At 46.9% G+C, this 14,210-nt stretch overlaps 1 protein-coding gene across 3 annotated transcripts in view; it reads left to right on the forward strand.

The window, feature by feature from the left end:
• The window catches only part of TP63 (tumor protein p63), a gene marked incomplete at both ends in the record, with an annotated part of 105,653 nt that overhangs the window by 20,226 nt on the left and 71,217 nt on the right, over positions 1–14,210 (forward strand). For all 3 annotated transcript variants that reach the window (XM_082319570.1, XM_082319571.1, XM_082319575.1), the window contains 2 exons: positions 389–517; positions 1,275–1,407. In XM_082319570.1, coding sequence (XP_082175696.1) covers positions 389–517; positions 1,275–1,407 — 262 coding nt within the window. The remainder of the gene's footprint in view (positions 1–388; positions 518–1,274; positions 1,408–14,210) is intronic.

The following is a 14,210-nucleotide window of genomic DNA, read 5'->3' on the forward strand; positions in this document are numbered from 1 at the left end:
CTTTATACGGAAAGTTGATTATGTGGGGGTAAAATGGAAGGTGGCTTTTTTTTTTTTTCCCTCCAGGATTCTTATGACGCAGAATCCCAGTGGGCTCTGAGGGGTATTTAACTTATTGGGAAGAGTGGCCAAATTCTCTCCCGTCTAAATACAGCATCTGCAGCAGTGTGGAATGTGTGTTGTACAGCTGTTAATGTTCCAGGAATTCAGCGTGTCTCCTTTTTCACACAATAGCTTCTATTTATGGGTTTTCATCAAGTTGGGCTTGTGCATTCAACATATCTTTGTGTGTGTGTTTTTCTTTTTCTTTTCTTTTCTTTTCTTTCTTTTTTTTTTTTTTTTTTTTTTTTTTTTTTTTTTTTTTTTTTTTTTGCTTTTGTTTTTTAAGGTTTGTAGAAACTCCGAGCCACTTCTCTTGGAAGGAGAGTTACTACCGATCGGCCATGTCCCACGGCTCACAGCCCAGGGAATTCCTCAGCCCAGAGGTGCTCCAGCATATCTGGGACTTTCTGGAACAGTAAGTAGTCCTTATGTGGAGCCTGTGGAAGAAGGCATTTTGGGACAGGATGCCTCTGTAATTAGGTTGCTCAGGGGACTGATGCTGGGGGTTTTGGAGTCTTCTGTACCTGTTGATTAGAAGATACGGGTATGAGTCTGTGATGACTGACAGGTCTTGAGCTCTCAAGAGGTTCTTCATCCAGGCTATGGGGAACTGATGCAGAGGTGACCAGTGACACTGACTCTCTTCAAGACCTTTGGTTGCCGAGCTGACTGCTTTCCACCACATGATCACTTAAGGTGTATGGTTGGCATTTTCCCCTAAGGAAATGGGGTCATTACTCTGCATCCAGGCTGCAGGTCTTCCTCTTTCACTGATGCCAGGGAGGGAGAGGCTGTGGAGATGGTGCAGAGTTCACTCTGTCAGGTCCATTGAATGAAATAAAACTGACTCTGTTCCCATTCCTGACTTGCCATGACTGATGCTGGGACAGTTACTGCTATAAATCCTCCATGAATTCTGTCTTTGTGATTTAACTCCTGGGGTCTTATCTCATTTTTCTGGTCAGGCCAGTGAAATGTCGCTCCAGGCCCTGCCCTGTTCAGGGGCTGCTGTTAGCATAGCAGGTGATGAGGTAGTTGTTCACTAGTAATTACCTACTTTGTCCTGAGACTAGTTTGTGGTAATGCATAAGTCTGGGTGACACCCTAGCACGTGGGGAGGGTGGGGAAACAAAATTTGGCCAATTTTAACCGCGTTACTCTGTTCTTTTCAGGCCAATATGCTCGGTTCAGCCGATCGATCTGAACTTCATCGATGGCCCATCTGAAAATGGCCCTACAAACAAAATAGAGATTAGCATGGACTGCGTCCGGGTGCAGGACACGGAGCTGAATGACCCAATGTGGGTGAGTAGTGAGAAGAACTTCCTTAACCTTTGGGGACAGCTGAGGAGCTTTTGCAGGAGCTATTGCTGCGTTGCCCAGGGGCCATCTTCCCCTCTTGGTGGAGGAGCTGTGGCCGCTGCCTCTGACCAAGGCAGTTTCTTCTCACTTGGCCTGTTGTGTCCCACCCACAGAAGCTGGATGGGAGCATGGCTCTGCCAAGTGACTCTGGTGATGGCGAACAGTGGCGTCTGTACATGTGGTTAAACTGGATGGTATGTGACCTGTGGAAAGGCATTGCTCCTCTGTGCCTCCCCGCAACTGCGAGGGGGAGCAGGCTGACTCCTTACCTTCTCCTCCTCTCCTGCTGCAGCGATGGCAGGAGAGAGGGATGAGGCAGCTAAACAGGCAGAAGAACTGAGGAGTCTTTTGCACTTGGCTGGCTGCTCAACTGTATCTGCTCTCTCCCTGCTCAGAACTAGTTTAAGTGGCCTCAGTGTTAAAATAGTTGATATTGTGGGTACAGCTGCAATTTTGATGATGAAGGGCTGGGGCTTGAGGATGTTCTTCATTGGTTTTTCTTTTCTTGAAGGTCAAGTATGAATGAAAACTTGGTTTCAGACCATGGTTGTTGCTTTTTTTTTTTTTTTTTTTTCTTCCTCCTTCCCCTCCTGTGTCTCTATGTAGGCAAAGCCAGAGAGTGTTTGTAACCAGTCTTGGTCTTGGGTGTCTCACCAGTGTGGCTTGAGACTGGAATGCAGATGAGGCACTGGTGGTTGCTGGTTCGCTGTCTTTGGCACAAGATGACCAGCTCTTTCTTAGCAGTAGCTCTGGTGAAGAAGGCAGGTGCTATTCTTGCAGGCTGGAGCAGGAGGTATTTCAGGGGTTAGAGTTGTTCATGTCCTGTTTCTGTTCTTCCTGGATTTTGTATACTTTGGGGTAAAATTCATGTGTGGTTTGAAATTTGTGTTGGTATCTCTAAATTTTCTTGTTCCTCTGTGTTTCCATCCTGAGAAACTGTGTCGGTTAATTCCCTGGTTAATCAACCACCATTTTTAATGTGCTCAACCAAGATGTGTTGGCCGTCTGCATCCCAGTAGTGTTTGTAACCTGGAAGATTGCATATGCAAGGAAAGAGCTCCCGGTCACGCAGATTGCAGTCCCTGGTGCCAGAAGGTTTGACCTGTTACTGCCTCTGGTCTGACTGCTGGGGAGACTGCAGTGTTCTCCTCTCTCCTTGCAAGACTGCAAAGGGTAATAAAGGCCACTTTGAGGTTGGGTATCTGCTCAGCTAATGTGGTGAAGATACTCTGAGTGCACAAGGAGAGGTGACTGATATCAGGTATGGTTATCTTTTGATTCTGCATTCAGGTTGGGCACAGGGGAGTGGCATGCAAGCCTTCAATCAGCATCTGGGTCTGAAAGACCACTTCCCAGATTTTTCCAACACTGTAGCATAGCTCTAGTAAAATGATGTCTCTTCAATATCTAGTCCAAAAAATTCTCCATATTTAGAGGGGCTCCTACTTTTCAAAATAGGTGGTAATGTTCTGTTTGAAATATGTCTTCTTAAAAAAAACAATCCCCAACAGTTTAAAGGCCATCAGCAGAAACTTTGCTCTTTCCGTGTGCAAACCTGGACTTGCTGCACTGAATGCTAGCAAAACCTCCCCATCTCCAGTTCCTCTGAGCTGTCTGCAGGGCACTGTGGTAGCTGACAGGCTCACTTGAGGCCCTTGTTCAGAGTCTCCCTCTCCCGTCTGTGGTGTAGTGAAACACCAGTGGAAAATCCCTTCCTCTTGTCTTCTCTGAGCACTGCTGAAGTGAGCACTGGGGTAGGAGAGGAGGGCAGGCAGCTTTTGCTGTGCAGTTACTTCTTGCTTACGATGGGTTTGATCCCAGCCTTGCAAGATGCGTTTCTGAAGAGGCTGAGCTGCACGGTGACTTCTTAAGAAGTGTTTTTCACAGATATGACAAGCCGAAGGGGGAGCAGGGAAATTCCATCCCATCCTCACCCTTACTGTAAGGCAGCGGCTCAGAGTACATTAATGTATGTACATTAATAAATGTTCCAGTTTGTCTTCAGTGGAAGACGGTACCTTCGCTCAGTTGAGTGCTGCACAAAAGCCTTTACAAAGCAAAATATGCATCACAAACCTGTGCAAACAGCCTGTCTTTTAAAAGGAGGAAAGGTCTTTTTACTCCCCTTACCACCACCTCCCTATAAATTTGCAAACATCCCTGACAGGTGACAACTCCCCCTTGCAGAGAAGGCCGTGTTTGCTTTGCTGTTTCTGGGGCTCGCAGCCGCTGCAGCTTGCATTGGCAGAGAATGTGTAGCCTGGGGCGAGGTGTTTGCTGTTTGTCGGCTTTAATCTGAAATACCTTACAACCCTCTTCCCCTCCAGCTTCTCTTTTCCTTTGGATAGCTTCGGGGTAAGAGCTCCCCTTGCACCTGTCTCTCCTGTAACCTCAGCCATGTCACTTCTAGACACGAGGTGCCGCACGCAGCTGATTGCAGCACAGAGTTGAAGAGGGCAGATAAACACAAAGGAATGCAGCAGTAATAGAGGGGCCCTGGGAGATGAACAGTAAGATCAAGGCAGAGTGCTTTTTATTATTACATTTGTCTTAGGAAAAGAGCAAGCCCAGCTTTTCTCCAAAATGTACCACCACGTGAGATTTAAATAGGTGCAAAGTAATTAAGACGGGCTTATTTAAAGCAACTGTCCTCCCATGGACTTTAAGGCAATCCCAATCAGCCTTTAAAACAAGCTCTGTGCCTTCTTGCAACTTATGGCTGAAAAGTGAAACTTTCAGCCCTAAAAGATGACCGCCCTTGATCCCAAGACTTGTATTGGTGAGAGGTGTGGGGTTTTTTATTATTTAAATTTTCAGGGGTACAGTTGCTTGTTCACAACACAGCTGGCAGTGGGGAAGGAACTAGTGTTCAGAGCAGTGCCTGAAGAAACTCCCACCGGTGAGCTGGAAAATGAGCATGAGTCCTGCTCTGCTGAACACCCATCAGTTGTGTTTGTTGTCTTGAAAATGCAGCTACCTGGGGAGAGAGCTGGAGGAGAAGGTTGGGTGACAAAGGAACCCCTCTCATCTGAGCTACATCTCCGACTCTTGCTGAGCCAAGACCTTGCAGTTCTCATGCTCTTGTTTTTAAGGAAGAAATATTCTTCCTGTGTCACATGTAGGAAAGGGGTAAGAGAAACTGGTGATCGGCACTACCTTGGGATGAAAAGAGCTGGAGGGGACAGGAAGAGGGTTTGCGGGTCTGGTGTAACATTAGAGAGTCAGCAGCCTTCTCCAGTCGTGTGCCTTGTGACCGGCTCTTTCACAATGTCCTGGGTTGGCCCATCTGTGAGGCTGCCGGCTGTGCCCCTTCCTTTCCCATGGCATTAACCACAGACAGGCTGGGAAATCCCAGCAGAGCTGCCTTTTTGCATAGACGGTGTGAGGGGTTGGTGGTCCCTGTGGGTGCAGAGAACATTTAGTCTCTGTCATGGCCTTGGTGTGGGAAGGAGCTGCGGATGGCCAGGAAGGTAAGCTGAATGTGCCTCCTCATGGGCCACCTGACATTTGTTAGGCTTCACTAAAGAAGGTGGTCCCCAGCCTCTTCTCTGACCAAGGACGTAGCCAGCAACCGTGGGGTCTTTGGTGGGGTGGTGGCCAGCTCCCTGCATTCAAGAGGAATGCTTGTCTCAAAAGCTGTCCCCTGCAGTGCTAGAAACCGGGTGATGTTATAGGATTTTCTTCTTTTTTTTTTTTTTTTTTCTCTCCTGGCTGACTAAATGCCCTGGAGCTATGGCGAGGAGGGATCTGGGGACCTCTCTCGAGGAACAAGCATGTGGCAGTGCAATAACCCCTGCATTGCCCTGGAGCCCTCGCAGCGTGCTGTCAGCCTGCTGTACCAGGTGCAAAATTGCTTTTCTTCACCATCCCTCAGAAGTCCTTTAAACTGCTCACCGATGCTAACAGATACTGGTCTGGACCCAAATGGAGCTGCTTTGAGCTAAGGACTTCGGTGGGCAGCATCCTGATAAAAGTGTTATTTGAGGGCCTTGCAGAGTCTGGAAGTCTCCTGTCACCATCCCGGCAGTGTGTCCAGGGCTCTGGGGACCTCAGTGGCGGGAGCAGGAGTGCTGTCCTGAGTGATGGAGCAGCTCATCCCCCTCCCCCTGTACATACCTTCCTTTCATGCCCCTGAGCGGGCCGTCCTCCCACAGCCCCTTGCCTAACCAGTTCAGTGGAATGCCTTTCCCCAGATAGTCGCTGTGGTCAGAGTTTTCTTAACCTGGATCCATCCCTCCCCACAAAAGGGAGAGAGAATTCCTTGCTTTTTATTATTATTTGTTCTTTCTCATCTTCTGCAAATCATCGTGGGGATTTGCTGTGTGTGTCTTGGTTAGGTACTGCTGAGCACCCTGTGGGGTGGGTTTCTGCCCTGGGGATGGTGGTGCGGGTGCTTCAGACAGGGCTGTGTCCTTTTGGGTCCTCAGCTTCATGGGCTGTGGGTGTCCCAAGCTTAGTGGCTACAGAAATTTTGGAGGTGCAACATGTGTTTCATAATTTTAAAAGTGACATCTTTGGCTCTGTAACTTTGCTGTTCTCCTTTATACACAGAGGTAGAAGAAAAACTAGGGTGTAAGAGAGACTGGATGGAGCCCATGTAAGACATGGAAGTGTTGAGGCTCTCAGCCTCAGCCCTCGTGCCAATGACACATCTCAGACTTGGTATTTGATGCTACCCAATGGGAACAAGAAAGCTTTCCCAGGTTTAACCTGCTGTAGGCTCATAGAGGAGCCACACCAGCCACCTTGTGCAGGGTACCTTCCCATGCCGCAGCCCAGCAAGCTGGAGCGGAGTGAGGCTGAGGCCCCTGCAGAGCTTCCTTGGCCCGAGGTGGCCAGGGTAGCTGGTAGATCTCTTCTGTATGCTCTTAGCCTTAGCACTATGTAAATCAGTTCAGTAATTCATATTTGGTGGCCATGCACTGAATTCCTGGGTCCGTAGGAGCCCATCACCTGTGGAAGCTGGGAGCTGTGGTCAGGATCAAGTGAGCAAGAATATGATGGACAGACATAAAAAACCCAGCCCACTGTCCAGAAAGACGTCTGTTGCATCCTATCCAACGCTTTAATATTAAAAGTGCAGGCTCTGATTTCTGTTAACTTTTAATTGCTTGCTAAAAAGTTTTGCTGGGTCAGGAGAAGAGAACTCTACTTGCTGCAAGGTAATGGCTGAGGAAGCAGATGAAAGCTGGTTAAGGGGTGGTGGGACTGCAGGACATCCCTGTGTACCGACAGCAGGGCAGGGAGCTGGCGTGGCGTGCGCGGTGTGGCTGAGAGGTGCAGGAAGAGTGTCTTGGTGCAGGGGCTGACTAACACGTGGTGTGTGCTTCCCAGGGCTCTGGCAGGTGCCACAGCCCTGCATTTTGTTGGGTCATGGTTTTGCACCTGGAGAATAAGGCTGATTTGATAAGTAGATGCAGCAAAGTGGGTTGCGTGGCCATCTGTTTCCATGCTTAAGTATTCCCAGATTGACCATAGAAAGGAAGGAAGGACTTTGTGCAGCACAGGGATGCGATCAAAGCTTTTATTACTGTCTGGTTTGTGCTTGAGAGAGTTTAAGGCTTGCCAAGTTTCTCTTCTTTGTGGGTATTTGTTCATTCCATAGCTGTACAAAGAAAGTTGAGATTATGCAAAGGCATTTCCATAATGAGCAAATGCATTATTCTGTTGGAAGTTTCCCTCCAGCACCTCTCTTGTTTGCAGTTGAACTCATAAGCTCTGCTAATTTAGGCTTGGCTTTGTAATCCTGCTGAATGTTTAATCTTCTGCAGTGGAGGTCCCTCCAAATGATCTAATCATCACATTAGGACTGCAGATCCAAATCCGGAAATGGTCAATTCTTTCAGATAAAGGATGCATATAGAGAATGCATTTGTACATTCAGTTTGGCCAAAGCCTGAAGACTTCTCTCGTTCTGGGTATAGTAGGGCTCTAAAGACATATTCAAGTTTCTTTAAAATAATTTTTCACTAGCTTCCTTTCCTGTGCTGTTTTGCCCTGGTTCTGGCTGCAGGCCAGGGCTGGATGCGCTTATTTTTGTAGGAATGCAGCCAGTTGATGAGTATCATTGCACCGCATGTTTTATTTTTAAGGCCATTTCCCTGAATTCTTAATGGTATTGACGAAAACCAATAGGTGATGTGTCTGCTGTGCTACAGATCATCTTGGAAGCGTATTTAAAATTCCTTTAAGTATTTCTGCCCTTTTAGTATCTTGCTTTACGTTAATCTTGGGAGGGAATAAACTAATTTTAAGCTGAAAAGCACAAACCTACTGGAAAAGAGCACTGTGTGGTGGGGTGTTTTGCGTTTGTTCTGGCCTGGCTCTTCTGGAGGGCTGGCTTTAAATCCCTGGCTCATATTGCTATAAGCACTTGAGGTGGAAGAGTGTTGCAATTGTGAGTCCTGTCATCTGCCTACATGCAAATACCTCCAAACAAAAGAAGCAGTCGGTTCAGAAATCATCTTCCCCAAGCAGCTAGGCCTGCCTCCAAAGGTTTCCATGGTGCTGCACGTGCTCCTTGCTTAAGTATGGAGCAATAATGTGTTAGCACTTATTTTATATCTTTAAAAGGTCTGAACAAACACGTAATTAAAAGGCATCTTGATCTTGGAGCAACAGACTGCAGGCACTTTTGCCTCCGGTACAAGTTTAAGGTTTATGCTGTCTTGCTGGGAACTTCACTGTATGTATCTAGTTGATAAGATACCCTTCTTTTCTTTCTTTTTTTTTTTTCTTAAACTATAAATATACTTCACATATTATTTGTTGGGAACACTTTGATTGGGTTAGAGCCCATAAGCTGTAAACCCCTTGGGCAGCCAGCATTTCAGCAAACCACAGTTTGAACACCAACAGAAGTGGAGTGGCCATCCCCAAAGTTCACATTCCTCTGGACTTTTTTATTTTTTTATTTTTAAACCAAACGGATGGCGGGAGGGAAATGAAGCCCTTCTCTCTTGTTAGCTGGACGTAGGGTGATGAATTGAGCTGTCCATATCCAGCCAAATTAAAACCTTGCTGATCTTTGTGGTACCCAGCTTTGTGGGGTGGGTAGAGAGCACCTCCCAGCCCTTTTGCAAGCTGCAGTGCTGGCTGTGCCTGGGACGGGCAGCCAGGCTCCTGGGATGCTCCTTTCAGGCTAAGACAAACCTGGAGCACAGCCCTGGGAGTGTCCTGCTCCCCTTACTTGTCCAACATGGCCAAAGTGTCTGCGCTGCAGTGAGCTGTGGGGTGTAGCTTTTGTTTTTTAAAGTCTTCTCTTGCATTAATTCGGATTCTTGCTTTGAAGAAAGTGTCATGCATCCAAAGTCTCGCTATATATGTTGCTTTGTGGTTCTGCAGGTCCTGCCCACAGTCTTGTTAATAACCATTAATTTTTCCTCCAATATTTTAGGAAGACAGTTTTGGACTAGGTAATGTTTTCCTCTGAATGTCTCTACCATCTGCTTTCCACCTCACTGTCGCTGATTTGATAGCATTTAAATTAATGAGGGAGTGAATTGTCAGGCAGTCACAGAAAATTAAATCAATCTCTGCAAAGCGTAGATTGAGTGGTTTGTGGCCTGGGTTAGTTCGCTCACTGCTGAACAAACACTTTGCTAATCAGCATCTGAATTTGCAGAGATTAATGAATGATCAAAGGAGTTTTCAGTAACGAGTGTAACTATGTTGGCTCTAAAAAACATGGATTTTTACCTCCAGCCTGCTTAAACACAAGGAAAAGGTACCCTGAAGCACTCCTCTTTCTCTTTGAGGACATGGATGGGTATGGTGGACCTCATGGTGGTGTCCAGACTGGATTAAAATTAGACAAGTCGGAAACCAAAGTGATCAGTCTTCTGGTGAAGGTCTCTGGCCAAATAACTGAATCCAATGGCTGTTGCCATACCAGTGGTGGATGTGGCACGTGAGAGCAGGCAGAGGGTACCCGGATAAAGACCAGCACTGAGAAATTCAATGTTCCTGCATAGGAAACAAGGAATAAACAGGCTCCCCATCTGCCTCAGGGTGCATGTTGTGGCCCCAGACACCAGAGCAATATAGGATAACGGTGAAGCACTTGCATGAGAAGCATGAACAGCCATCAGTTGCAGGGTCAGGGTTTAACCAGAGGTTTGGGAGACTGTTCTCGAATTATAGCAAACTGAAAATTTTTGTTTAATATTGGGTTATTGTACAAGGGCTTGGGTGGGAGGGAGTTGGCAGTGTAGTAGAGGCTGGCTGGAAAGAGCTGCTGTGATTGTGCATTTATGAACAGTTGTGCGTTTCCCGAGAGCAATCTGTAGTTTATACAAGATAAGGGAAGAACGACACTTTCCCCTCAGCTGCTTGTGCAAGAACAAACCTGGTCTGTCAACAGTTGCTCCTCTCTTGTAATTAAAAACAAAGCCTCTCTAATCTGTCACTATCTCCTGCTTTTCCCTTTCCCTGGCCGGAGCCCTCTGTCTCGTGCCGGCATGCACCTCCAGCTGGAGGGATGAGGCTGTTCATGCTGCTCAGGAACAATTCTCGTTCATTTTCTTGTGTAATTTTCTCTTACTTTTGCAAAATATTTTACAAACATCTTGGGGGAAGGTCAAGCATGCAGTGTTGAGCATCCAAAGGTCCTCATCAGGCAAAGATGCAGTTTGGATGTTGAGGGTTTTTACTCCAACAAGAGAGCTGCTGATGGCTGAGGCTTGAACCTCCAAAGTCCCCTGGTCGTGTCTCCATGCTCAACTGTCGGCTGATCTGTGGTTTTGCAGTCATCAGTGCAAAAGTGTCTGCTCTAGTGTCTGCCGGCCAGTGGTTTTGCAGGCTGATCAGCTGCCTTGCAAAGATCTCTGTGTCCAGATGGTTGTTTCCTTTTATTTCTAAGCCTTTTTAGTGAAATCAATTGCTCTTTAAAGAGAGTTACTAGGGTACAAAAAAAGTGGAAAAGTTAGATAAAAGGAACACCAAGAATAAATAGACAACACTTTTTGATGATAAATCATCTGTATGCTCGGTGTCCATCGTGCGTCATACCCCAGCTGTGGGAAGTGAGTTCCTGCTGGCACTTTGGTGGGAATGACCTCCCTTGATGGGGTTGGAGGGGTTTTGGTTGTGCATACGGTAAGGAAGGTGTGGGGACCTTGCATCATCTTGGCTGGAGAACTGAATCTCTCCAGAGGATTGTCTTGTTCTCTTATTAAATGGAGCTCGGCAGCCAGAGGGAAGAGTCCCCGGGGGCTGCATGCGCCCTTCCTAAACCAATATTGCACTGTGGTTGTGAAGGGAACTGGTTTTGTTTCACAACTCCTTTCCACCTTGGCTCTCCCTGCTCCCTCCACATAGCGTTATCTCCTGACATGATGCCATTAACTCTCTAATTAGCCCTAGGGGTGTTCTGGGGGAGATAACGAGGCTATAGGAGCTCAAATAAGCAGCGTGCGCAGATGTTTACCCAGGGTCGGAGGGCAGGGCTGTTGTGACAGCCAATTGCCTTGGGGAGGGCATGCTCCTTGGGGGGAGGAGACGCCTGACCTGTGCTATGTCCCTGTCTTTGCCTCGCACTTTTAAAATGGGGAAAAATGAAGTTTGAAGTCCTTGGAAGAAAGGACTGATCCTCAGTACTAAGCACTTGCAGCCAGGGTGTGTTTCTAGCTTGAAGGCCCATACACTTGAGTGCTTTCCAAAGGAAGTTCTTGGGCATCAGACCCGTCCCTGGGTCAGTGGTTGGGAAGCCAGAAGGGCATTGAATTTTTGCTCGTGAATACAGCAGAGTGGTTAACCCTCTGAGAGCCAGGGGTGCCCATCCCTCTTCTGCATAGGGATGAGCTGCACCTCCCCTGGAGTGCTCTGGAGCAGCCTGTCCAGGATGCCCACGAGGCTATATCCACTCAGCAGCAGGCAGGATGCTGCCTTTCAGCAACATCTCTTTTTTTTTTTTTTTTTTTTTTTTCCCTATTTGTTTTGCCTTACCATAGATGATATTTTTTTTTTTTTTATTTTGAAAGGGGAAAGCCCCTGTTTCAGTATGTGCTGGGTTCTTTTTGCCCTCTTCCTTGTGGTTTGAGCAATGAAGACCAGCTCTGCGTGGTTTTTTTGAGGAAGGGAGGATGACTTTTACGTTTTTTTAAAAGTATTTTCTTTTTGCTTTTTAATTTTGCTGCCTGCTATTGTGGTCTATCTCTTCTGTGCCTGTAAAGTCTTCACTGGAAAGACTCCCAAAGCCAATTGACAGAGGCTCATTTTTTGAGCATTCAGCAGTTATTCAGATGTAACAAACAAAAAAAAACCCCAAACCCCACGTTCTATTTTTTCCTCTCCTCCTTCTGTTATCTCAGTCCTAATTTGTAAACATTTCTGAGTTGAGTGAATGTCACAGTCCGTGGTGACGCGGTTGATCCAGATGCTATTTTTATAAGAGTGGAGAGGTCTGAGCAGATTTTTTTTCCTTTGATCTGCAGGAAATTCTGCATGAACCACCTAACGCGCAGGCAGGTGCGCGCACACACCCCTTCTACAAGAAATTACACAATCTCCAATTAACACTACAATTGCGGCAATGACATTTTTAATTGTCGTGATTTAGCGCACTTACTTTGCATCCAGGAAGGGTTATTGAGAACTTACGAGTGGTACTGGTGAGAAAGGCTGGGACGAACCATATAACAGTATAGTGAAAATGCAGTCAAACAACCTGAATCAGCAATTTGATTTGGCTGATGGCTCATTTTGGAAACTTAGGGGTCTTGTTTGTGTACTATTTTGTTTTTCAACATACCAGCAGGAGCCACAAAGCATTGCCAGAAGCTCTCTAGAATATCTGAGTCAGATCTGGGAGGGCTGCAGCTGAAACTTTCAAACCTAGCTAGCAATTATTATTTTTAGTTTCCTGAAGTATTGGAGGTAACTTGCTTTAAAGAGATTTCCTTTCCTGAGGCTGAGCTGCTTTGCTTTTTTTAAGTTCAATCCAAGTGAGCATCCAAAGTGTGAAATGCCAGGCTTTGCACAAGTCCTGATGCTTTGGGTTGATTTCTGTATTTTCTAGTTTGTTCTTTTCCTGTTTGGGGTGGAGGAGAGCTTGCTGGACTAAAAGAATAGAGTTAAACCTTGTTCATCTGGCTTCAATATGAAGTAATTCTTTTTAACAGGTGAAAGGAGGGCCTTTGCCTGAATCTGCTTTTTCCGACTAGGCTAATTGCTATAAGGCATAATCTCCATCTACAAAGATTGTCTTGCCATGACTTTCAACCATCACAGCTGCAACAGGACTGATGTTGGTGTTTCTCTTGGAGACCTGTCCAGAAGGCTCAGATAAATGATAGCTATCGCTGTCCCATTGCTGAGAAGTGAGTGTGCAGTCTGAGGAGGTGGGGGGTGTCCCTTTGGTTTTGTGACTCAGCCATTTAAGCATACGCTATTTCAGGGAGTCGAGTTTCCCTCTGAGAGCCCCTAAGAGATGCTGCCTCACTGCTATTAGGTTGTTGGAGACTCATGTGTGTAAAATGCATCTGCAAAAGGAGAGACTCAAATGAGACTCCAGGAGCTTTTCTTTCTCATGGTAAGGTAGGCAGGCAAGTGATCAAGACTTTACTCTTCCTTTGCGCCATCAGTGGCTGTATGAATATTCAAGGCACGACACCAGCCTGTGGGATGTGGGAAGCACCTTATGAGGGGGGTACACTTAGGTCTGAAGCCAGTGAAACAAAGTTTGGAGCCCTGGGGTGATGAGAGGGTACACCTGTGCCTGGGCTGCATCAGTGTTGGTGGGCCCAGTGTCTGGTGCATGCTCTGTTATCTCCTGCTACCCCTCTCAGGATGGTGGTGGCCTCCTTTGTGTCACTCGTGGATGACTGATTTGCAAAAAGCTACTTGTCCAGCATCTACTTCAAGGCGACCGCACAGGTTAATGCATCTGAGACACTGAGCCACGTCAGGGCTGTTTGTACAGAGGGCAGGGATTTGTGCTGACATGTCAATTTATTCATGCTATATACACTTCTCCTCATGTTTGACATGCAGATCTCTTTGGATAAACTTCCACATATCTCTGTGTAGTGCATCTGGGTGTTGCTTCACCCACAACCACCTCCAGCCACCTGTGGGACAGAAGATAGCAGATACCCAACACAACAGTGCCGCATTAATGACTTGGAAAAGGAGGATCTTCTGAGTTTCATAGCACAACTAGCAAAAGAGGTTTTTGTAATGACTTGCTGAGGTTGGGAGATCTACCTTCTCCTCCTCTTTTCTTCCCCTCCATAGCTTTTGAACTCATGGGCCAGTATCAAAAACCTGACGGTATTCAGGGGGCAAAATGATCCTTTAAGCACAGCATAACTTTTCCTCCCTATTAGCAGAAAATCCATAGGTGACATCCAGCTTGATGTCCAGCTCCGTGCAAGCTTTGCAGTGGTGCTGTGAAGTGACCCATTTGGCTAGCGGTGCTGTGGCTGCTCCCTGCAAGCCTTGCCTGTATCTCCAGATTAGTGCTTGTGTGGTTTTTTGGCTTGTACCCATCTCTGGTGAGATCAGGTGAGTGCACCAGGCAGAGCCCCTGGTGTTAGGTGGTGCCGGGGAAGATGGAGAGGAGGGGAAGGGGCTGTGGCAGTGGTCTGTTGAGTTGTTCCCGTGATGTAGGAAACCTGCTGTGTGCTCAGCAGGCTCTTGCTGGTAGTTCAGAAGTGCTGGAAGTGCTTGTGGCCCCAACCTGAGCTGGGATGTTGCTGTTGGTGGTAGGTACGGCTCTCCCTTGGCTGGGGAGGACTCTGTGCTCC

The sequence above is a fragment of the Platalea leucorodia genome (genome assembly GCF_965183815.1).
Source record: "Platalea leucorodia genome assembly, chromosome: 8".
NCBI classification, from domain to species: Eukaryota; Metazoa; Chordata; class Aves; order Pelecaniformes; family Threskiornithidae; genus Platalea; species Platalea leucorodia.